This window comes from Triplophysa dalaica, chromosome 7 (assembly GCF_015846415.1).
Source record: "Triplophysa dalaica isolate WHDGS20190420 chromosome 7, ASM1584641v1, whole genome shotgun sequence".
Taxonomy (NCBI): domain Eukaryota; kingdom Metazoa; phylum Chordata; class Actinopteri; order Cypriniformes; family Nemacheilidae; genus Triplophysa; species Triplophysa dalaica.
Window position 1 is genome coordinate 22,155,047 of NC_079548.1, and position 26,324 is coordinate 22,181,370.

At 39.5% G+C, this 26,324-nt stretch overlaps 1 protein-coding gene across 6 annotated transcripts in view; it reads right to left on the reverse strand.

Moving 5' to 3' along the window:
• Nucleotides 1-159: 159 nt before the first annotated feature.
• The window catches only part of LOC130425563 (caskin-2), a 51,608-nt gene continuing 25,443 nt past the window's right edge, over nt 160-26,324 (reverse strand). The window contains exons 4-22 of one of the 6 annotated variants that reach the window (XM_056751806.1): nt 19,044-19,141; nt 18,795-18,940; nt 16,647-16,742; nt 12,880-13,010; nt 11,816-11,924; nt 11,567-11,675; nt 11,259-11,353; nt 9,692-9,809; nt 9,305-9,475; nt 8,059-8,136; nt 7,475-7,617; nt 7,329-7,392; nt 7,135-7,229; nt 6,932-7,042; nt 6,748-6,849; nt 5,999-6,134; nt 4,281-5,906; nt 2,273-2,504; nt 160-1,508 (exon numbers count right to left, since the gene is read on the reverse strand). In XM_056751806.1, the coding sequence (XP_056607784.1) occupies nt 1,412-1,508; nt 2,273-2,504; nt 4,281-5,906; nt 5,999-6,134; nt 6,748-6,849; nt 6,932-7,042; nt 7,135-7,229; nt 7,329-7,392; nt 7,475-7,617; nt 8,059-8,136; nt 9,305-9,475; nt 9,692-9,809; nt 11,259-11,353; nt 11,567-11,675; nt 11,816-11,924; nt 12,880-13,010; nt 16,647-16,742; nt 18,795-18,940; nt 19,044-19,141 (3,757 nt within the window). In that variant the 3' untranslated portion in view covers nt 160-1,411. Of the gene's footprint in view, nt 1,509-2,272; nt 2,505-4,280; nt 5,907-5,998; nt 6,138-6,747; nt 6,850-6,931; nt 7,043-7,134; nt 7,230-7,328; nt 7,393-7,474; nt 7,618-8,058; nt 8,137-9,304; nt 9,476-9,691; nt 9,810-11,258; nt 11,354-11,566; nt 11,676-11,815; nt 11,925-12,879; nt 13,011-16,646; nt 16,743-18,794; nt 18,941-19,043; nt 19,142-26,324 lie in introns of all 6 variants that reach the window. The other 5 variants (XM_056751807.1, XM_056751805.1, XM_056751809.1 and 2 more) reach the window with 5 other exon arrangements.

Sequence of the window (26,324 nt, forward strand, 5' to 3'; positions counted from 1 at the left end):
TGTCATGTAGCTACGTACCTGTCGCTCTTCAATTGATTTAAATCTATATTTTACCAGCTCCAAAGCATGAAAATGTAAACTAAATAGAAAAGAGTAGGAATTTTGACCCTTTTGCAAGTACTTAAATGTCATGGATGCACAATAAAAAAACAGCGAACAAATAGCTAAATTCATTTAATAGAAATTGAAATGAAGTTGAACTAAGGAAAGTCGATGAAATGCAAATACAACACAGAAACCAATTCTGATGGTTCTTACATCATCTATTAAGACAACGATGTGCAGTGTGACCTCACTAATGCAGTAAGAAACTGGATCTATACTGTTCCTGACAGATGGCTTCGGTACTGAATTATTATTATTATTTCCATGTAATTAAAACAGTAATTCAGAACACATATTATCATTAACTAATAAAGTCACAAATATATATTGGTAAGATAAGCTTGTCCTAAAACTGGTTAAATGTTATGTTGACCTCAGATAAAAAAGAACGAGATGACGGTTATTAAACAGTTTGGAATAAAATAAGAAAGTTGAAACGAGTTTGGCAAACAGTGTGGGAATTCAACATGAAAAACCATGTGCAACGGGAAAATGTCTCCGGATTCATTTTCATGACTTTAGCTGCAAGATCATTCTGTTAACATTAGCCAACATTTGAATAAAAATATACATATACTTTGGTACAACAAACCGATTTGCTTCCCAATCAAATATACTTTTTAGTGTACAATATACATCATTTGATAAAGTTTAAATACTATTCAGACAAATATAAGTTTAAAGGTCCAAAACTAATAGCGTTTATCATTAACTTTAACCTGAATTGCTTGCTGTACATTGATGCTTTAGGTGTCATTCAGAAATGTGTTCCCTTAAGAAAACTTTGATACAAAAATAAATGTCAGTCATGTTTTACCACCTGCAAATCTGAAATTTCATTGGGGACAATATCCATCTCATATAAATGTATTAGCACCTGAAGGCTGTTAAAAAATTCAGCCAAAACGGAGAATGCTCCTGTTTTAAGAGCTGAAATGTGTTTTAATCTTTCTGTTTTGAACAGAAGTGTTTTTAAATGGCTTTAGGAATGATTCTCCTATGTGCATATCTTCATCTGGGTCCACTGGCCAAATCTGTGCTCAGTCAAGTCCACAGTTTAGACCCAGAAAGACAAACAATGACAGGACATAAACAAATATATATATATATATAAACGACTCAATATACATTGAAATAGTAGAGTGGAGAAGTAGATTAACAAGTAAATCTAGACTGAAATGAAACAGCTGTTGGTCCTTATAAATGAAGGCCGGTGGAGGTGTCCAGTCTTAAGGCTCATGAGTTCAGCACTTTGTAATAAAAGGCAGAAGAACCTTTTTGGATCCAGAAATAACGCACAGATCCTTTAATCCAGCATAGCGTCCAACTGATCGGCCAGATCATCAAACATGTTCCCAATGTCATCCAGAATGTTCCCTGCAGACTTCACAACATGAGAAACACTGCCGAGAGACAACACAAGACCGGAATTAATTAGACTGACTTTTACTCCGGAGAGATGAATCAGACTTTTAAAGGAACAGTATACGCAGAACTAATGTGATGACATTATTAACTGTGATTGTCTGGCAACTCATTTGTCTTTCAAGGAATAGATGTAAACAACAATGATTCAACTTCCTGATTCAGTTTTTCATTTTACACACAAACAATCTTAAAGTGCAGGTGAAATAAAAAATGACAATGCCTATTTTTTCATGAATTATTGCAGCGTTTATTGTAAATAGTTTATCAATGTGGGTCATTCTCTTTTAAAAATGTGTGTGCCCTCATAATCTTTAGTTGATGTCGAAAATGCACTTCCTTCCTGTAATGACTATCCATCTTAAATGAAGTATGTTAGACGGCTTAGGAGGAGCATCCGTTAACTCCTCCCCTTTAACCGTGCCATTTTAAAATGCAACAGCTGTTTTTATACATCCAATCAAATCGCAGAGAAAGATGAAAAGCACGGCCACTATTTTTCTCATTAGAAATTACTTTTCATTCGGAAATGCGTCAAAATACAGAATAAAAAATGATCGCGACTTCCGGTTCAAGGGGACAAAGATACTTGTTTAATATTTTTGTTTGATTCTTGAATGTTCTGTTGGTTATATTTCATCAAAAATCAGAAAGTGCACCTGGAACCATATTTTACAGCTTGCAAAATGGTCTACAAGTGAGAATTTTGGTTGGTTAGGATGCTCTGTAAAGTTTTTCTCACCCGTCAGTGTTGTGCTCCAGAGTGAGTTTTCTCTCCACGGCCCTCAGAGCTTCCTCCAGTGTTGAGCTGGTCTTGTCCAGTCTCTGCTGGACCAGCGTAGAGCTCTGAGACGCCTCCACAGATCTCACACACTGACCTGTGCTCTCTGCCGGTGGAGGATATGGGACAGGAGACTGAGGTTCTGCAAATGCGACGCTCTGCACAACATTCACAGTCACACTGGAGCCGACTGCTGTGGACAAAACCAGAATCAGAGAATAAACGCTGTACACTTCAACCCTAAAAAGATGCAAACTACCACAAATATTTCAATATAAACACAACTGTAGGCAAGTGGTTCCCAACCCCTGTCCTAAGGGCCCCCTCCCAGAATGTTTTCAATAGCTGTGTCTGAATTCCCCCCCGTATCTCCTATATAGTGAACTATATTGGGTGTCCTTTTTACCCACAATGCATTCTGAATTTGAGCGTACATCCAATGTTCACTCTTTATTCCCATGAAACAGCGCAAATCAACCGTCTGATTACAATCAGCTGATGGAGAGTGAACCTTAATGCCAGGAATGCACATTTACACAATTGTGTTTGTTCTTGTTGACAGTTTATTTCTATATATAAACAGATTAAATAAACGTTATAGACAGTGGTGCTCAAATTTAAATATATGAAATCATTGTGGTCACACTTTATTTTAAGGTCCAATTCTCGCTATTAACAAACCATTAACCACGACTTTTGCCTCAATAAACTCCTAATTCAGTGCTTATTAATAGTTAGTATGGTAGTTGTTAGGTTAAGGTACTGGGTAAAATTAGGGATGTAGAGTATTGTCACGCAGAATATGTGCTTTATACGTGCTAATAAAAAGCCAATATTCGAATAATATGAATGCTAATTAGCAACTTTTTAATAGTGAGAATTGATCCCTATACTAAAGCATTAGCATAATTTTTTCAACGAAATAAATGTAATAGTTTATAAACGTGACAAATAGTTGCTTTGTTCTCTATATTTAAAACTAATACAACAACTTGACAAATAAGGTAAAAATGAACTTTACCATTTTATAAAGCACTCTATCAAGAAAGTCTGCGGCAGTGCTGTCAGACGCAGGATATATTACGTCAGTGTCCAAAATCGTTCACTCATTTTAAGTCTCGATACTGGAATTTCTAACTTCAATACGATACCTTAAAAATATTGATATTGAATACCATTTTCGATACCGCAAGAAACTTTAAGGCTTTAAAACTTTTAAACTGCCATTACATTAAGGCCCTAATTTTTTATTTAATTCAAAGGTAAATTGAACAAGACTAGACAATGAGGTATATTTAACTTACACATTTACTATTTAAATCAAAGTTCTATTTTTCAGTATTAATGGACCAGAGCTTACAATGAATGAATAGTTGAACAAAAAGATGGTTACACTTTATTTTACAGTCCCTATGTTACAGTGTAATAATACATGTAAGTACTGAGTAATAATTTGGTTCAGGGTTAATCACATGTTATTATGAATCATTTATGGTAAACACTATAGGAAATACATGTAACGTGTAACAAGGGCACTGTAAAATAATGTGTTACCAAAAAGATTAATAAATACTTGAACAAATGTATTGCTCATTCATTGTTCATCACTGCTAGTTAATACATTTATATGATTTCATTCACTTCTTCCCCATATTGTGGACTATTGAGCATTCGCAATATAGGGAATAGTGAATGAGTGAATTCAGACGCAGCTAATGTATCCCTATATAGAACAACTGATTCAAATCATGACCAGGTTAGTGTGTTCAATAGGGAGATTAATTAACATAATACCCAACGGTCAGAGCAGTTCTGATGCTAGAATCAGGTGTTCTATATGGGGAGACATCTAAAACATTCCGGCAGGGGGGGGGCGGAGAACCAGGGTTGGGAACCACTGCTGTAGGCAGTTAGAAAGTCTAAACTGATTTGTGTAAGCAGCAGCAGAATGATCATAAACAGGCTTTACCTTTAGCGGCAGGCTGAGGTTTCACTGAAGTGTGCCGGAATGAATTCAGGGGACTAGGAGGTTTGGGGGCAAGAGGTGGAGGTGCTTTCACTTGTTTGAGTGAAGGCCCCAGACAGGGCAGACTCATTTCTGTTTCACTGATTCTGAGTTTCACTGTGTCTTGAGTCTGTATCTGCTCCGAGACCGGTGAGCTGTCTGCACTGCTGACGGATGCTGAGTTGGGCTGCTCCTTCGGCTTCTGACGTCTCTTCACCGTGTCCGACTCTTTCAGGTTAAACTCTGGAACTTCTGGAGTTTTCGCTTTAGGGCTTTCGGGAGATTGTGAGATGTTCTCGGTCTTAAGGGGTCCGCCAATTTTAGGTCTTTGCTTGATAGTGAGGATTCCTTCCTCTGCAAACGGGATACACTCGCTGGAGCTGTTCTGAGGTGAGGATGAGCTCTCCAAGCCTTTATCCTTCTTCCCATCGTCTTCTTCCGATTCCAACTTTGTTTCTTTGTCGGTCTCTCTGTTTGGTTGGAACGCTTGGTTGGACTCGCTCTGACTAAGAGCTCGTCTTCTGGTCCCTTCGGAGGAGATGGAGGAAGCGGTAGTGTTCTCTTGAGAGAGCTCTGGGGTGGAGGCAGGTAAAGCCATTTCTAATGCAGCTGCGATGGTCTTGACGCTACTATTCTCAATTCTTCCAACAGATGGCGCTGGCACGTCCGAAACGGTTTCTCCACTAGCGTTGCTGCTGCTGACAGAGCTGAGTCGTTTAGGTGGCGGGGGTGGAGGACCTTTCCGTCGAGCCCTAATTGCGAATGACTGACTCCGGCTGACGGACTGCTCAGGGGCAGACTGAAGACGCGCCAGCTGGCCGCGGGTGGGCTTCCTGCTCAGCGTGGCATACGAAGGCATGGCGACACTAGCTAGATGAATCGCCTCGTCATCATCATCATCGTCCGGTTCTCCGTCCGACAAAGCGTAGCGAGTCAGACTCTGCGTTCGGTTCTTGACTTGACGGTCAAGCGTGGCACTGTTCCAATGCACGCGTGGATAATTGAGGGCTTTCTGAGCCGGAGAACTCTGCAGAGAGGGAGAAGAGCCCAGTTTGGGTTTGGCAGGAACCGCAGGGTATTTTAAGCCCGTGGACACGCCGAGCAGCAGCTGCTGAGGGCGCGGAACCTGGTCGCGGCCCTCTGGAATGTTCCGCTCTTTAGCAGGACTGCTGTCCGTGCTTGTTAAGCTCTCGCGGGAGCGGCTGTAAGGAGTGGCGGCCCAAGAAGTGGAGGAGGGAGTGTTGGGGGTCTCCTGGGAACGTCCGGAGCCTCTGGAGCGAGCGTCAATGCTCTCATCGCTGAAGGACATACCTACTGCATTCTTGATAGCCAGACCCTCCTGACAGCCCCCGTAGTGGGTGGCCATGGCGCTCTGTAGTTCAGTGCTCAGCTCGCTGTCTTGGAAAGTGAGCATTTTTGGCGTGTGCGGCGAGGGGAGGTCGCCACTCTCAGGTGGCGGCTCGATGGCGAGCAGGTCCAGGGCTGCGGGGGTTTTGCGTCGCAGTGTGCCCTGCCCCAACTCGGCCTGCAGAAGAGCTTTATGTATATCACACAACTTCTTTACGGCCAGCATCATTTTCTTCTGATGGCCTGACAAACACACACACAAATTTCTTACTACACATACATGTTACAAAGGCAAAGCAACACACACGCTCCAGGGATGAGTTACAGTAGCTCACCTAGTTGGGTGATGCCAATCTCCTGCAGGTCCTCCCACGTGAGATCTCGGACGATGTTTATCGAGTCGTAGCCGTTCTCTGTGAGTTTCTTGTGATACTGAGGTAGACCTATAGCACTTAACCACTCCCCAAGATCCTGCTAGGAAAGAAGAACAGATTAATCATCAGTGAATCTGTAGACGCACAAGTAGGAACACAAACTATAACACACTGTGGGCATTTTCCAAACGGCATTTAAGGGCACTTCGCAAAGGGGACGCCATTTGAAAGTGAAACATCAGATGGCATGGTCACTTGAAGGAAGCCAGTTCCGTTTGTGATCACGTGATCTTGGATTACAAGTAGTCACGACGTATTTTGAAGCAAATATGGAGTGGGGTTTAGACGGTTAAAAGAGAATTTGGTGTTTAGGAAAGTATGTTTAATATGTTTCAAAATAGCTACTAGGTACTTAATAGGTATAATAGGTAATAGCTACTTTATCATATATTCCCTTTATTAATACCAAGTGGAATAAAAAAACAAGGTGTATTAAAAACGTTGTTTATTTTCAACAAACGAGCGCTGGATTCGGCTCTGTCAAGGTTACATTTGGCTAGTCATTCCCTTTGTGAAAAGAGTTCCAAACACATACACGAGAGACAGTAAAGCCTACACCCCTCAAAGGGTTCACTACAAGGACTCAGCCCTTCGAGGTGAGTGGGGCAAAGGTATACTCATTTCCTTTTGGAAAATGCCCTGTGACTTACTGGAATGTACTCTGGCAGCCAATCTGGAATGCTGAGGTTTCCGATTTCCAGGGAAATCTTTTTACGGTGGCCTGGTTTAGTCACCCCGATAGCTGTGAGATCCTAAAAATGAGATGCGTGAATAATCCAACATCCATATTAACTTGAATGAACATCACCTTGCGTTCTAAACTTCTGCTCGTACCTCTGGGGTCATTCTGCTGATAGTGGGCACATCATAGCCCGCATTAAGGAAGTTAGAAGTGTATTGCTCCAGTTGAAACTCACTCAGCCACTGATAGATCGCCTCCGCATCCTGACAACAAATGTAAAACCGAGATTTATATATCTTATTATCATTTTTTATTGTTAGTTCATGGTATAGTGTGTAAGGGTGTGGGTTCTAACCTTGCCCTCCAGCAGCTGATGAGGACGCACAAACTGTTGTGAGACACCCTGCTCACCCGGTCTCTGTGTGGCCGGCACAGACCTGCGAGGAACACCTTCAAAACACATTTATAAAACACACATTCTTACGTCAGGTCTCGTGTTTACGTGTGTGCCTGTGGCTTGTGTTGAGTGTGTATAATATTTCACATTACCTGCGGCTGTGTCCACGTGTTTGTTGTGGTCTGGTTGTGATGCATCAACAACAGAAGGTGCCGTCTGCATTAAAATAAGAATATATTTTCCCAAGAGCTGATTCCAATGTACACTATTAACAATTCATGAATGTGACGGCACAAACCGTGGTTATCTTGCTGGTGTCAGGAGGAGTGTTGTGTTGGTGTGGTCCATTGGGGGCGCTGTTGCTCTCTGTGCTCTGTCCGCTGCCTGCGCTGCGGGTGCTGCCCACACTGCCGGTACTGCCCACGCTGTTCCTGTCTCCAGCTAATAGAGAGTGACATAATATGAGAGCAGAGAGTGACATAATGTGAGAGCGGTGAGTGACTGTGATATGAACTAGGATAACAGCAGCCATCTGCACTGTCATGCCAGTTTGCCGCCCACAGCCACGAGGACGCTGTGCCCACTGTGCCAGGGGAGCTGGGTTTCTACCAAAGCAGCAGGCAGGATGGGGTGGGGTAGCAGAATAAAGTCACAGGCACGTGATTGGGTGATGGGGTTCACGGATGACCCACAACCTAATTTCTGCTACAGGAATGGCGGGGATACTGAAATGCTCAGTTGGAAGGGACACACCAACTGAGTCTGGATGACGTCTTCCAGAGGGAAATCAGAGGCTCTGTCTGCAGCAGGGAGGGGGACAGCCAGTAGGGGGCGCCACTAAAGAGCGTGTCAGTGGAGAGGGGGCAGAAGGGTGAATCTTACCAGCACGAGCGTTCCTCAAAACCCAGACGTCTTCCATGCTGGGGGTTATGTGCTGGGAGAGGCTTCTTGGAGACCCACCTAGCAGACACAAACACTTTTTGGGCCACTGGCCTCGGTATTGAGGGGGGGATGGGGGGACTTCAGGTCAGTGTGTGCCAATGTAGAGTGTTTACAGTACATGCCAAGATAGTGTTCCATAAAAACCTCATCATGAGCACATATACCCAAGGTCCAAAATTAACTGTTGACCTCAACCATACATGGGATAGCACCTCGTGTACACACACACACACACACACACACAATGAATGCATTTAGGACAGCATAATGTCTTGAATGCTTTTATACTTCAGTAAAAAAAAAAAAACATCATAAAAGCTGAACACTGAGGTTGTCCTACTGCCTTTAGGTCCTGTCTCTTTAGGTTCGGTGTTGTGTCAAAGATGAAAAAAGGTTGAAGTATAAAAACAATAAGTGTATAATTTCTTAAATTGTTCTTGGAAAAAATGCTATTAAATTAAACAGGAAACGTTTTTATTTTTTTAGCAAAATCGAAATATCATACATTTTCCCCTTATTTACAGAAAACGCCCAATAAAATGTCCTTCAGTTTAACAATTTTGTCAGGCATATTTATCACAAATTTGTATTTATATTAATTTCACCCCAAATGCTAATTAGTTGTAATTTTACATTTTTACAAATTGCTAATATCCTACATTTTGCCCATCTGTCATAAGAATTGTTTACTCATTTAAAGCACAATAAAATGTAATATGCTCCCTTATTATTTTATATATTTTGATATGTACAAGTCAGAATTAGCATGTTGTTTGAATGCTTACATAAATATTGTGTTACACTGATTGACAATGTAACATAAATTCAACCAAATTTTGACATTTTATTTTCTAAAAATTTATTTGAAAACATAAAATAGACATTTTATATAAACACTTAAAGTGCTTTCTATGAAAATAAAATCACTTTTGTACATTTCTTTTGATGGGGACATCTTAACGTCTTCGACCCTGTTTAAAGCCAGTGTGAAGGCTAAGCAAACCATGACTCCATGTTTCATCTCTTTTTTAATCTGGACCAAATTAACCAAGAGAACCTAGATACAAGTGTAAACACTGCCTTAAACTATAGCACTCAACTGAGCCCTGGAAACTGACTAGCATCAACAAAACAAGCCGAACGCCGCACCAAACTCTCGCGTGTGAATGACACTTAGGATATGTACCTGTGTTAGTGCTCAGACCGTTGGCCATGTGAGGGTTAGGGGTGTATAGAGTGTAGGAGTCGTCGGTTTGATGCGCACCGCCCCCGCTCACACTCAAGCTGGGGCCAAGAGCACATCTGGAGAGCTGCTGTCTTTGGGAGGGCAGAGAGACGTGTCGTAACAGGGTGCCCCCTACAGGACAACATAGACATGACAGGAGCAGAGGGTTAATGTAAGCGGATGGAGGTTAGAGATGAATATTATTTACGTGGGAAGTGCCAGGAGGATGGAGGAAAGACACGAGTGTCTGGGGTGAGTTAAATCTGTCAGTATGTTACTGATTAAAAAAAGCAAGAAAAAGGTCACATTGACCAGTTACAGGGTACAGCGCACACTGTATGATCGCACCTGAGCGCCGACTGATGACCTCCACAATGGATGGTGGGAAGTAACCGACTCGATCTGTTCCTCTCTGGGTGTCGTGGATGTGACCCTTCCAGCGTCCATCCAGGTGCTGTTCTATGACCTGTTGATCGAACCAAACAATTACATCCAGAGTACTGTCGGCTCCTAAAGATAGCATGCCTACATTTTAAACAACTACATTTCACTGCTGACTACTACACTACCCACAATTCCTGATGAGAGATCAACCAATCAGAAGTTACACTGCATAAATCATTGTCTTGCCCTGTTTTATCTGGTTTTCCAAGACTGTTTTATCCTTAAAACGAAAGCAAGATAAAAAATATGCATATAAAGTTGTATTAGTGTACATCATGGCAATGGATGGTGAGATGTTTTCCAACATAATTGTTTTCCAATTATTTAACAAGATATATTAACATTAAAAGCAAAATGATTCAAGATTTTATGTCTTGCTATCATTTTATGTCTTGCTTTCAGAGAAATCAAATAAAATTTGGTGATGTTTTTGCTTGGGACAATAAAAAAAATCTTATTTCAAAGCAAAACATTACAAAACTTTCTCTGAAAACGACATTTAAATCTTTTATCATTCTGATTCTTAAGTAAATACATATTTTATTGTTTAAAACAGTGTTGGAAGACAAGACAAGACAAAACCAAGTAAGACAATTATTTTTTGCTGTGTGCCTTCTGATTGGTTGAGCCCTTGTCAGGAATTGTGGGTTTTCTAGTACCTTAATGAAAATAAATAACCTTTAAATATATGGTATTTTATCCTTATCAATTACTACATAAATTCAAAGCATTATATATATTTTTTTATTTCATTCACATTGTTTTGAATGTGTAGTAACAGAATGTGCAAGCACACAGTTTTGTTCATTTTGTCTTCCACTACTGTGTTATGTTGATGTTTCATCCCGAAATTTGTTGGTTCGCTTCAAGACAATAAATAAGTGAAACTATGACAAACTGAAAGAGTTGAGGATCTCTGCTGACATCACTGTGACCTCATCCATACTGCCTGTAAACACACCCACTAGATTTTCAATCCAACACATTTTCATATCCTTGACAACCAGTCAAAACAGAAATGCAGGTCGGGAGTTCAATAACAATGCGCGATTTAAAAGCTTTTGAAAGTCCCCGGCGGCCCACCCTACGCAAACACTCGCACAAACACACAATAGCTACAGGCACCACAACACGTGTTGACGCAGTGCATCAGCAGAAACGTTGGGCTCATACCAGACCCCTTGTTTTCCTTCAGTAAATGAGTCCTACACTGTACTTATTTCCTGCCCACCACTTCCTGTGCAACAATGCTCCGTGAAAGACGGATCAGTCTCAGTTCACAAATAAACATGCGGGTTTATCTTTAGCACAGTGTACGTAACAAAGCAATAAACACAAAGATCCACCTAAACACAAAGATAAACACAGGTAGAAAGTAAATTCGGTATCAAAAGAAACATGAGTTTGGTATGGAGTATTTATTGTGAATTTGCATGAAAGAGTTTTAATAAAAGAAGGTTGATGGATTTACCGTGATGACGTCTCCAGCTCGTATGGTCAGGGCCGTAGGGTCGTGAAGGTTCCAGAAGTCTTTCAGAGCTCGGACCTGAAGAACTCCTGTAGCCTCTACACACACATAACAAAGATGTTGCATTAGGTTTCTTTGATCCAAGAGTAAAGGAGCAGATACTGAACATAATCCCGAGTTTAAACATGCCGCTAAATGACAGCTCTCTGTAAACCTTCACATATCAAAGAGAAAACTTAGCACTGTATCCACACACAGTGTATGAAGGTTAAACACAGTCTGTGTTAAACACACGTCAGGTCACGTCTCACCTCGTAAGAGCTGTTTGATATCTTTGCTGGCGTGGCATGCGGTAAACTGGTTGACAATATCCAGAGCTGTTTGATTGTAAGTGTTACGGACGGTCACATCTATCCCAGCCTGCCAGTGTCAGAACACACACAACTCACATCAAACTCTTCAATGCATCTACTGATCACACAGTCTGGCAATGATTTCCTATTTCAATTGTACGCTTTTAATAACAAACGTATAGATGTTTCAAAAGTAGGTGAACTTACATCAAGGAGAAGCCGCACTACCTCCGTCTTCCCATAGAGGGCAGCCTCATGGAGCGCTGTGCCAGCTTTAGTGCTTCTGTTGATGTCAATACCTGCTTTCAGAAGAAGCCTGACAGACAGAGAGGAAAATAGAATGAAGAGAATGTTTCCAGTAGCCGACAGGAGATGACATCCTCCTTAAGCACACTGTATCATTTGGACACGCTGAAGGGCCCAACACACGGACGTGTGGAATTCACACACACACATCAGGAAGAAAAAGAGACGGCCATCTGTGGGAAAGTGGGGTGAAATTTCAGTGCTGTACAGGGGATGCCAGGCGTGAGAAGGGAATCTGCTGTAATGTGACAGCCTTAAAAACAAACATACATGTGGAGGATATAATTTAACTACTACTATTCTGAATGATGAGGTTCTTTTAAATATACTCTCATTCCTTTAATGCAGTTATCAATAATGATTTATATCAAATATTAGATTTCCACTACACAATTATTGCGGCTTCATAATAATTTGCTACATAATAATAGGCGACTCAGTGACACTGGCTGTCTGGTGCAGTCTGACCGTGAGCTGAGGACATGGGTTTCTGTGTCTTGCAATGGTGGGTGTGTTTTATCTCAAGACACTTAGTCAACAATATTTGGGTCAAAGATGATTTGAAGGTCAGACATTTGTTTGGTAAAGTCTTCAATATTCACTGAACGACCCAAATCTCATATACAGCATGCAACAAAACATGTATTATTAATATATGAGGAATAAAGATGCAGTTTTGATGTCAGTGATGCCGCACGTCATCCCAGGGAACACACATGCTGATAAAAGTATAGCAATAAAAAGTGTCTGCAAAATAATTAATGTAATGTGTCATAACCAGTGTTTTTAGCACATCTCTATATTAACGGCTGTATTAACCTTCACCCGCCTAAGAATCAACAGCGTGATGCATTAAAAGCACAGCAGATAGTCAAGCTGACCTCCACAGAGTCACATGCAGTTTAGAGAGATGACACAGCTGAGATTGATGGTTACAGATGACCTACACACACACAAGAGCTCACCGGATGATGTCTTTGTGTCCGTTGCGTGCAGCGAGGTGTAGAGGAGTGTTACAGTTCGAGTCTGACGCGTCTTTGTGATCCCCCTCCAGAAGGGATGCGACCATATTACTGTTCAACAACAGCTGCGCCACCTACAGGACACAGAAGCCATTTTATCTCATCTTTACTTTAGTCTACAATGTAAATGTGTGACATTGTTTCTTTTATTGAACATGTCTGTTCATACTGATGTACATTCACACAAGAGTCAAACTCATATCTGTGGCCCCTGGAAAACATGATTCTACATAAAGAGAGAAAGAATATGTGAGAGAAGACAAATGAAAAAGTCAGGAAGCACAAAATATGGTGAAATGGGGAACACGCACACACACAGGTCAACTGGAAAGTTGACTTTTATCCTCTCGGGGGCCATACAGGTGTGGATGAGATCTTGTAAATGTGCTCCAAAGACCACTAACACCCCAAAACATCTGGGCCACAAACTCCACACATTTTCAAACTGAGAGAGAGAGAGATACAGAGATGACCATAGGGAATCAAACAGAAGAAGCGTGTGTGTGTACTGCGACGCAGTGTGACTAGAGCCGGATCTTTTCTCATTCTGCACAGGATTGTGGGATTGACAGCTGAGTGGAGCAAGTTTAAAGAATGTGAAGAGGTTGAAAACATTTCCAATTCATACAAATGATCACTCTTTCTTAATCAGGAAAATGGTTTTAAAGGGATACTTCACCAAAAAATGAACATTCTATCATGATTTACTCACCTTCCAGTTGTTCCAAATCTGTATAAATGTCTTTGTTCTGATGAACACAGAGAAAGATATATGTAAGAATGCTTATAACCAGATAGTTCTTGGACCCCATTGACTCCCACTGTAGGAACATTTACTATTTTGATCTGTACAGCAAACCGTTCTGGGGCACTTTTGACTACCATTGGGTAGCATTGTTTCCTACTATGGGAGTCAATGGGGGGCAAAATCTGTCTGTTATAAGCATTCTTCCAAATATCTGTTCTGTGTGCATCAGAACAAAGACATTAATACAAATTTGGAACAGAATTTTCCTTTTTGGGTGAAGTTTCCCTTTAAAGGGCCTTTAAGATGTTTAATTAAATATTTTTTGCTTAAGTGTGTTCTTTAAGATTTCCAGACATTGATAACCCCTCCAGTCGCTGACTCATCTTCTCAAAGATGATGCCACAATTATCATGGATTTAGGCTGTCTCAGTTTTTTGTCTGTTTGTGTAATTCCAGACAGACTTGATGAACAGTGAGGTCAGTTCTCTGTGTAAACCGTCCTTCATGTGCTTAGAAAAATATTTTTTCTTTACTTGATTTACTGTTAAGGCACAAAATGTTTGGAAACTATCTCTACATCCGTTGCAAATGTTGTTGCACACATTCATCGTTTTCAAACGTGTTCTTGAAAGCAAACACATGTTCTGTTCATTTTGCAGACACACCCTTAAAAGCGACAAATTTCTGGGATTTTGGGGCTGTACCGAGTGCCAGTAGACTTGTAGGGTGAGTGTGAGACGTTATGCAGTTGTTACAGCCGCACCCTGATGCCTCAATACAGCAGCTGATTAAATAACACACACACAAACACACACTGGCATTAAAATAACACCTCCAAAAGCCTCTAAAAATACACACCAGTGGGCATGTGTGTGCGAGAACACCCCCAAAAAACAGATACTGCAATCTGAGCTCGTTCACAGGAGACAGGAATGACACATTCAGAAATAAGTACAGTGATAACGTGAGAATAAAAGGAAAAACACATTTCATCAGTATCATCTCTGGTGTGTATGGGTCAGTCTCACAAATTTGTAAGGGCAGCTCATGTGAGTGTAGTTGTGTTTTATTTTAAGAGACATTATGCATCAGATTGACCCTCAATAGAAACTCATTCAATCTCAAAGGCTGTACAGAACAACTAGCTCAAACATTACAGTTTGAATGATAAAGCTCAGATGTCTCTGCTATTGTACATTGTAAACACACTGCACCCAAAAGAGTCAATTAAAGGTTGACATCAAACATGGACGTCTGGGGCCTCATTTATAAAATGTTGTGTAGAAACCGTCGTAAATTTGATTTTACGATCATTTCACAAAATCAGTTTGTGTGATTCATAGAACAAACGTACGACTGTAGGCAAGACACACTTTTATTTGTAATTTCTTCAGTGTTGTCACATGAAAAGATATAAAATATTTACTCAAATGTGAGGGGTGTACCCACTTCTGTGAGATACTGTATATTAGGGAGCACCTGTCAAGCTTCAAATCCTTTACGAGCAGCAAGAATGACTTATATTTCTTATATTATATATACTCGGACAAGCAAAAGTGCGTACATCTGCTTAGTCCCTGAAATTGCGCTATACAATGTTCCACGTCAAAGACCGTTTTTGTAAATATGAACGCTGCCATGGATTGTAGAATCAAATCTGTGCTTACGCACATTTTATAAATGAAGTCCCTGATCTCTACAGTAGCACGAGGAAGAGATTTTTCAACTTTCAAAGTTTAAAGTGTATCTTGAGGATTGTAATAAAAATTGTGTCAAAATCTTTAATAGTCCTTACATACTTTCTTTTTTAAAGAGATACTTAACACAAAAACTCACCTTCGAGTTCTGTATACATTTCTTTGCTCTGATGAACACAGAGAAAGATATTTGGAAGAATGCTCATAACCAAACAGGTTGACTACCATAGTAGGAAAGAATACAATGGTAGACAAAAGTGGCCCAGAACTGTTTGCTGTCCTACATTCTTCAAAATGTCTTTTGTGTTCAAAAGAACAAAAAAAAGATAAAGTAATTTTTTCTACTATGGGAGTCAATGGGGGGCAAAATCTGTTTGGTTACAACCATTCTTCCAAATATATTTCTCTGTGTTCATCAGAACAAAGAATTTTATACAGATTTGAAGAACTCGAAGGTGAGTAAATGATGACAGAATTAAAATTATCTCTTTAAATGAAATGAAATACATTATATATGATACACTGCACATCCAAAAAAAGTCACACGCTTTAATATTTCGTTGGATTTTACCTTTGATAAAGGCACGCATTCGCCGCGGCCTTGTTTCAATAAGTTTCTGTAATGTCACGACATTTATTCCCGACCAGAGTTGGATTCATTTCTTCACCAAGATCTTGTATTGATGATGGGAGAGTCTGAGTGCTGCGCAAAGTCTTCTCCAGCACGTCCCAAAAATTCTCAAAGGGGTAAAGGTCTGTACTCTGTGGTGGCCAATCAATGTGTGAAAATGATGTCTCATGCTCCCTAATCCCCTCTTTCACAATTTAAGTCGATCGATCGTGGCATTGTCATCTTTGAATATGCCCGTGCCATCAGGGAAGTAAAAATTCATTGATGGAATAACCTTGTCATTCAGTATATTCAGGTAGTCAGCGGACCTCATTCATTGGGCACAAAACGTTGCTGCACCTAGACCTGACCAACTGCAGCAACCCCAGATCATAGCAATGCCTGGTGGTGACTTTTTTTGGACAGGCAGTGTATAATACAATATCATAAAAAAATTCTTTAGATTTTGGGTTGTAATGTTACCTGGTCGTAGATTTTATTCATGTTATTAACACTATCAATGTCTGTGATAACAAACATGTTTTTATATGTAACCATGGTGTCCGTGATGTAACAAATGGCATCATGGAGAACAAATGTAGACACACTGGGAGTAATGTACTCCCATGATCCCTGTAGAAACTAAATCACCAACCTTAACTCGGCCAAACTCGCAGGCCAGATCCAGAGGAGTCTTCTTCGCTTTATTCAGCACACACGGGTTCGACTGGTGCTGTAACAACATCTCCGACTGATAGACAGAGAGAGAGAGAAACATTTAGAGTATTCCTGATCCCTCAACAATAGTTTCTGTGTGATGATCTAATGACGATATCCAAATTATTGAGATTTCAGCTGGACGATGTCAGATTTCACAGGTGCTAAATCCACTGACATGTTTCCCAGCATACAGGATTTTTTTTCCAGTGAACCGGTCAGATTTGTGGAATTTGTGGACCAGCACAGACCAGAGGAGCAAGACAATATCCGGGTTTCCTTCCAAAGTTTCGAATATATAATTTGTGCAAAATTGCAATATCACATAAAACATTCGCAAAAAAGCACCGATTCCATACAACTACTCAACTGTCACTTCCCAATAAACTGCAAGTAAATATCAGTTAGAAAAGTAAAAGAATGCACTGAATATAATCATTTTCATATATAATAATACTTGCGCAAGCTGACGATAACAAAACACAATAAATGTGGTGCTTTTGTTAATGGCTGGTGTTTGGGAAACACAGTCGTAAGAGTCCTAAGAGGCAATTTCAGAAATACTTGATGACTTTGCTCAGGCATTTAAGAATGACCATAAACATCATTTTCAAACCTGTGTAACAAGATCAGTACTCTGGTTAGTCAGATTAAGCCATCTCAAAGTGCAGTTACGTGACTTTTTGGAGGAAATTATTCAGCAAATTTGTTTCCATCTCCCATTATTTACATTAACCCTTTTTTACAAAAATGAAAAAACGCCTAAAGCAAGGGTAAAAACGTCTTTTGCAAATTAAGGGTTTTAAATTTGAAATTTAGCGTTTCCATCTGAAGCTCGATTCTTCTCTTATACGAAACCTGCTTTGAACAATGTTGTATACTGTATATAAAAATTACTCCTCTTTAATATGTTTCTGGACTAAACGTGCAAAATGGCAAAATGTCCTCAGGCATGGACAATTAATGGTATATTTGCACTAGCATTAGATCTTACTCTGCTGTGTTTATAAGCATCTTTGTTCACAGTAGGGCTGCAAGAAACGATTATTTTGAAAATCGATTAATCTAACAAATATTAGCGCAACTATTTTACTAATTATCAATTATTTTCAGAGATCTGTAGGTTTTGATCGATTATTCAGTTTTTGCAATTCATAAAAATATTGAATTTGACCTATTTTAACCAATAAATAAAACAAGGACATTATTTCAGCTTCTGAAAATAGATGAGTGAACTTCGAGACAGCTTCGACACAGCTGAATGGAGAAATGTTTTTCAGGTTTCAGTCTTCCATCAATAGTCAAACTACTGCTCCTGTGTTTTAAATAAGGCAGGGCAGTGTCATATTGTCACAAAAACTATACAGGGAACGAAGTCAGTACAACACCATACCATTAAACGTTAAAATTATACAACTTATTTGAATACAATCCCATGTACTGTAGATTTTAAAATAATGATGTTCTAATAATAACTAATGATTCTAATGACTGACCAATTACATGATTTATTTAAGATAAAAACAGGCTACCCCAGCTGGAAAGAAACAATAGAAATCCAATGGAACCCATCAAAGAAATTCGAATGGTTTCCGTTGAAATACTATTATAATCAATAAACTTCTTTCATTAAAACCTTTACAAAACTCCTTTTTGTAGTGTGTTTATGGGCATTATTCCCACCAATATAATTCATTATGTACCAATAAACATTAGACCATTCTATTACCATAATCCATGAAATTTTGTGCAGGGTTCTATGCTTTATTCAGCCGGGACGTTTAATCCTCTTATGCAGGTACAAATGTAGCGTTTATATGGCATAAGATGCAGCAATCGTCACAGACTGCTCTGCTAGTTCAGCTTGCATTGACAAACGGCATGCTCTTCTATTGCGTTGCCTCTTGAAGGGTGGTGGCGCTACAGCTCCCCACAGGTCAAACCACGTTATTGCGGTTCCTTTAAATACATCATGTGAAATAAAACGACTACTCGACAACAAAATTATTTGTTGACAATTTTTTATCGATAATGTCGACAATTCGCTGCAGCTCTAGTTCACAGCACGGATCTGTTGGATACGCACCACCTCATAGTGTCCATATTGAGCAGCCAGGTGCAATGGAATCTGGCCATCGTGAGATGCCCCGTTGACGGCCGCCCCCGATCGCAGCAGCATCAGCACCGAGTCGGCTTTGCCCTGCCAAGCTGCGTAATGCAGTGGCCGCATACCTGTCAAACACAACAACAACCAATGGACCAAGATCTGTTTGAAACGCATGTCATTGTGAGTTACTCTACAGTTTTAATGAATGGCAATGAGGAGATAACTGACCATTACTGTCCTTGATGTCTACGACGGCTTGAGCCTCCAACAGCAGCGAGAGCAACTCCATGGTGCCTGTGAGAGCGGCATGATGCAGCGCTGAAAAGCTGAGGACAAAACAAAGAGAACATAGTTCAAGTGATGGAAAAATAAACACAAACAACTGTTGTGATGCATCCTGAGGCGAAATAAAAAGAAGCACTTAACAGACGTCTGTATCTGTTTATTTTAACACCAGAGCATATTATTGCTCTTTTATCAACTCCCATCGGGGTCATAAAGAGAATGGAAAACTAAAAAACTCCAGCACATCTGAGATTGCCAACAACCAATGGCTTGTAAAGTTCACCCTATTGCTAAAGATGTGGTACAAGTGTAGTCGAATATTTTGAGAATTTAACTTTTACAAGGAACAGAGAGAGTGGCGAGATATATTGAAGAAGAATCAAGAACAAGCTCAGGCAATACAACCAGTGTCCTCCGGGCACAGACGACCTCAAATGCTCACAAGCGTAAAGAGAAATGGAAATCCCTCTTGTCTGGGTTGGCTATCTTTTGTTAGGACATGCCGAAATCAAAGCAAGGGCTGTTTTCCTCAAGCCATGTAAATCAGCTTGCAGCTTCTTCTCTTTTTGAAGGTCTCGACTGCAAATATATCACACGAAACACAAGTGGTCCCATGAAGAATGAGCAAAGACAGAGAGGGTGTGTAAAATATTACTGAATTTTAGCTCTGTTAATATCTGTTCATAGCTCTATAGGCATTTCTAAAGCAATGGCTATTTCTTTTAAAGGGAAATTTCTGTCTGGGAATTCGGTCTTTATTTATACACCTTTGTACTGTGTAAAACCTGTGTGTGACTCTTTCTTCTGTGAAACACAAAAGAAGACATTTTGAGAAATGTCTCCGTGGTTTTGATTTCATACAAAGGAAGTAAATTTTATAATTGACATTCTTCAAAATATCTTCTTTAAAAGTCATAAAGGTTTGGGATGACATGAGGGTGAGTAAATGGCGACAGAATTTTAATTTTTGAGTGAACTGTACCTTTAAGCAGACAGAAGAGCAAGAACAAAGGAAAAAAAATTACGACAGTATTGATTCTACGAAGAGTTACCTTTTGTCGATTAGCATGTTGCCAAGCTAACACAATATTTAGAGGGTACACGCAAAAATCTTTTCACTAGGGCATGCAGAATAAAAAATTGTGTTTCCATAATAAATGTCTATGTATTGTGCATTGCATTCTAGTTTTGTATTTATAAACACATACATGAAAATATTTGAGAAAAAATAAACGTTTATATATAATTTCAAGTATTTTGTAGATATAAATAAATACATCAAAATTTTTCCTAAATATAAAAACGTGTATGTGTTTATAAATACAAAATTAATATGCACAGTACACAGACATATATTATGTAAACACAAACACCTATTTTGGTTGTGATTAATCGCGATTGATCGTTTGAAGGCCTACTTTTTTTTTAATTTAATTATAATGTTTTCAATTTATTTATTTATTCACGAAAGACATTAGATGATGTTATTTTTGAATTTGGGTAAAGAACCAAAAAAGAAGCATGGTTCAAAATAGTTATTGAAATGGCCTACAATGTGTACTCGCCTTAAAGAAAAGCAGAACTATCTCAGAAGACCCTTCCTACAGCACAATAAACAAATAAATATTACAAAAACTCTTATGCTGTCTAGTTTAAAAAGCAAGTTCATTTCCTGAATCGATGACTTCAAAGCTATTGTATCTATAAGAAGAGAAAACATTTTGAAGTAAATCTGAAATAGATCAGACTGGATATATATATAAAGATTAAGGTTGAATATTTCCATGAGCACACAGGGACTGAGGACAAACCCTTTGCTGCCGGCTCTTTTGAAGAGCTGAAGTCAACATCCCAAACTGGTGTCAAACTCTCATGTCGTGTTGAATCACACCGGACGCACAATTTATCATGCTGAACAGAAACGCTCAAAATCCAGAACGTGCTTTGCAAATGCAAAGCATTCTGGGTTTACTTTCTGTTCGCTGGCAAGCCATTACAAATAAATTTGGTCATTACAGCTTCCTAAACAAAGCTAAAGATGACATGCAAATCCACAGGAGGAAAGTCTGTGGACAGACAGACATTTTCCAAATCAGTGCAAGCCACTGACTGTCCCTGCACATATTCCTTCAATGAGACTTTGTGTGGAAGTCATGTGAATTCCACCGAGCTTGGTCATTCAGTGATAAATGAAACATTGTATTAATTTGGAATTTATTACAAGCAATACAGCTGTACACAACCACAGCAGAGAACATTCCATGGCATTACAACAAGAGGGCAGGTTAAGGCATGACATAAAGTCTGCCGGAGGCACCGTGCCACAATAGGCATAACCTCCGAAGAATCTGAGGACGACATATTCCCGAGAACTGAGACATTTGTGTTTGTGCAGAGGAACAGAGCCGAAGACGTTGGGGTTCAGCAAAGATATTAATATTAACAAGATGCGTCACTGCCGTTACAACGAATGGCAGGGACTGCAACGCTCAATATGGCCGCTATAGCGAAGGAAGTCCCACCTTTCAGGCGGGGCTTTCGTGGGGCGCTTGCCAGCCTGTGCTCGGCGCAGTAGAGGAGGTGACCTCGAAAAAAAGGTGATGTTCACAGAAATTTAAGCTTTGCAAAACAAAGTTATGATTCAGGTCAAAAGGAATTACCGATAGGAAATACGCTGTTTAAATGTCTGCCTTCCCCCATTCAAGTAGATAGGACTAAGGACTTGTTATGACGTAAATATTAACTGTACAGAAAAAATAAGAGTAATCCCTTACTTTACTTTTCTAACGAATTACAGTGAATGCTTTAATATATCCTTCTGACATTTGTATACTTTGGTCAGTTAATAAGAATAATTTGTGAAGTTGTTCAGTAATTATTTGAATAAATTAAAAGAGCCATTTTATGTCTATCCTTGAATCAATTCTAATCAAGGTTGATGTAGGATACAGAAATTAATTAGTAATAAGTAATTAAATACTATTTGGAGAGAGTCATTTGTACAGTAATCTAATTACACTATTGAATATGAATATTAGTATCTAGTAATTCATTACTTTCCAGAGTAACTTACAGAACACTGGACGTAAATAGCTGCCCGGAGGCGTTGTAAACACGGTTCAGGCACTGGGCGTGTATTGAGCTGGCCCACGTGAAATATGTGCCCACAGATTCAGACCTTTGATTCATGAAATATACTTCCACATTTTGTTGTATGAACAGAGATCTGAGTTTCAGATACAAACTATAAATATTAGGTTGGAACAACTAGTTGGTGTGTATATAGTACATTTACATTTATGCATTTGCCAGACGCTTTTATCGAAAGCGACTTACATTTTATTAACCTGTACATTTATACTTAGGTATGTGGACCCACAACCTTGCGTTGTTAACACAATGCTCTTACCACTGAGCTACAGGAAAGCAGCAACATAATAGTAACATAATAAAGCCTCATTTTGGGTGATCTACATCTGAAATGCTGTTTTTTTTACTATAAAATGAACCACTTAAGTGAATATGTTTATGCAGGCATTCCCTAAAGCTGTTCTTCGGAACAATTATTTAGTTGCAATTAAAAGTGAATGGGGTAAATTACTTAATACTAATTTTTATACTTAATATAAATGTTTTAAACATAGACTGTGATTTGTTGAATGTACTGGAATAATACTATTCAGAAGCAACACAAGTAGTCTGCGTTTTTCTTTCATGACCAACAAAAACACAGTTTGACACCCCGGGAAATATCAACAACAGGTCAGACAGTCGTGTGACGGTACCCGCCATATTGAGCACTCGTTGATTTCCCCATAAACGCACAATTCGTAAAAAGTTCCCACAGCACAGCGAGGACCTTGTGTTACAAGCCCTGTCCGCATTCAGCTTAATTTCTCTGGATGTCAGGATGGATTTGATGTGTCCTGGCATCACGGCCCCGGGTGGACAAAGGACAGGGCTCCAAAGAGTCCCTCTCACACCGGCCAGGGCATTCATTGACACACATTCCAGGAGGTTTGCTATGGAAACACCCCCCATACACATCCCAACAGTTCCCCAGAAAGTCAAATGTGGCGCAAATACAAATTTGTCTCACATGCAGGCGAAACCTTCTCCGTTACACTGCTATTATTTGTTGAGCTGATCCCCCTCAACCTCATTCTCCTCTTTTTCTTACAGACCCGGGCATGCAAAAGTATCAAGCACGTTCACGATCAAAAGTCCAAGGTGATTCAAACTGAGGTTATCATTAGGATTAAACGGAGGAACATAGGCCTGTAACAGTTCAGCAACACTGGATTTGTATGATTATGAAAACTACAAACCCAAAATAAAAACAGGCCCATTTATATTTTAAACATATATTTGACAGATTTGGGGAACAGAGCAAAACACCGAAGTCCTTTTTAGAATATCTTCAGTCAGATTTTTTCAAGGGATTTAAATCAGTCACCTCAGAGACAATGACAACATTACTATTAAAACATTTAATGTTAGTTATATTAATAATATATATATATACAGATTCATGAATGTGCCATGGATTAATCACCTCTGTCTTGATATGATAGACGAGTTTTTATTCTTTCAGAAATTAACTGTAAATATACAATTCATTTTCTTTAAAGGTGGAAGAGCAAGAAATGCTGTCGAAAACTGAAATCAACAGAACACATTTCGTGAATAATTGCTAGATGTCTGTTATGAGTTTGTTAAAAAATGTGGATCAGACCGATCTGAAAAACTTCCCAGGCCGTGTTGACACTTGATCTCTTTTTTAAAAGTTATCAAATGCGCATTTTTAGTAAAAAAAAAGCTGGCAGCATTGTTGCAAAAAATTGCAGCCCAGAGAAACATAGGCAGCGTAACGGAAGTCTATTTTATTATAAACAGAGAGCGTCTTTGCAATAACAAATAACATATTTAAAAACTATAATACTAATTTCTCGCTAGAAATGCAATCAGAAGTTAAAAGAACTAAACTTACATTTATCCCAAAATATGCTCCAACGGGAGTTTCGGTCGCCATTTAATTTTCCGAGCTTGAGCCTACTCGACCAATAACGTTCATTGGCCTAACATAGTCAATCCGCAATAAGGGGCGTGTACACTCATGGGGGGAGGAGAGTGTAGGTCATTTTGAAGGCGGAGCAATGAAGGCAGGGGTGTGTCTCTTTTGAGTTGTTGTGTAGGGTTGTTGTGTTTGTTTGGGATGCTTATTCAAGAAATCGCTTAGTGCACCTTTAGGGGAAAACATTTCAAAAATACATATTATTAATTCAAATGCTTTTCTTTTCATTATATTTTATTTGAAATATATTATAGAATATAAAAATATATTATAATATCAAATATAATAATACGTTAAAAATATTTCTCAAGTCCTTTAACTTTGAGTAAAATATATCCGAGACACAGTCTTAACAGATTGCGCAAGAATCATCCAGACACCCTCAAGCCTCGGCCCACACACAGGTGAGTCTAATGTACTTTAACACATGACACAGGTCTCTGCATGATTATATTACAGACGCTCTGATAGAGTCTGCCTACATCTCTTTCCTTATCCTGTTTTCCTCTTCAGTCGGAGAAATTTCCACTGGCTAAAGGATGTTATGTAACCGAACCCGTTAGATACCATGACAACTTAAGAAAACAAATTAAAACAACGTGACCGATGCGTGTTGTTTGGAAGAGTGTTTGCCCCCGAGAACTTCATTTAAAACCATCAGGGGGTCTAACTCAAGACAGTCCTGAATATTTCCAGAGGTTTATTTACACCAGGAACACACAAGACCTCAAATCAACGCCCCCATAAATCTCCATCCATCCATCCTAGTTTTCCCCTTGGCTTTCCCAACCGGCCCCAATAATGGCTATTTGGTCCTTTGTGAACACTCCTATCTAATTTGTTATGGTGCTTATCCACGAATGCCCATCTCTGACCCCTGGACCGGCCCGTCCCCCTTCCCTTTTACAAGACAGAGAGGTGGGAGGCGACTCAAAAACAAGCACTTAAATGTCGCAGAAGACTCAGCTATAATATATGAGGTCAATGTAGCGTTTTACAGCCCTGTGAGAGGCCCGTCCATGCTTATCTCAAGCATACTGTTGACATAACATGTTTTAATGGACTGTGAGGGCAGCAATACTTTTATCACATTAGCCTGAGACACAGGTAACATGTCTCGTTGAGAGGATACAGACTTTCTACAACAAAGACTTTTAAGTTAACAAGATATAGTTTACTATCTTAGGAAAACACAATATTTTCAGCAAAGATAAAGTAGATGAGGGCCACATTGTTTTAAGCCATTTGGAAAAAAACAGCAAGTGAACGGACAGGAAATTATGAAAAAAAAAATTAAAGGAACAGTTCACTTAAAAAAAAAATTCTGACATCCTGATGGGTTCCTTCTCTCTGCAACACAAAATATTTGACTGGTTAACTAGTATTTCACTCTTTTCTATTGAGTTTCAGTGAAAGTTCACTGTTAAACTTTGCTGTAGTTTTGCAGCAGATTTGCCAGTAACTTGCTATAGATTGAATTACTTTCCTATTAGTAGTATTTTTCAATTTGAGTTACAGAAGCGATAAATTAAGACATATATTTTAACCCGTGCTTTGGTTATATAAGAGGGAATCGTATTCAAGCAAACATCCTGTAAGTATCAGAACTGAAAACGCCCTTGTTCCTGAAATTACAACTGTTATTGATACCAGGCCCAGCGAACGCCAGATCCCGGAATGCACTTATCTATGACGTCATTGATAGGTTGAACACCACCTCCACACAAAAAAATTAAGGAATACTTCTCTAGCCCCGCCCACTGGTTCGCGCATGACAGTACTGAAGTAACAAAAGCTGCGTGGAACCAGATAGAGCGAGCAAGCAACAAACAAACATGCCGTTAAAGATAGCTAATTATTGTGGAGTCAGTGCCTGGTTGTAGAAGAACACAGTCGCTGCAAAACCTTCCTTCGGATTCCAACATTAGTAATGAGTGGTTGAAGTTTATTTTTGAAGAGGTTCTAGCTCACGTGGGTAAAAAATTAGCAAAGATTCCTTTGTGAACAAGGCAGAGGTCGACGATGGATTCGCGGAGAGACTAAAATTAAAAAGCAGTGCTGTCCCGTCAATATTGGATCCGATAGGAATGCCGCAGCAATCTTATGTGAGTAAAATGGGGAGGTAATGTATAAATTAGTGGTGGGCCGTT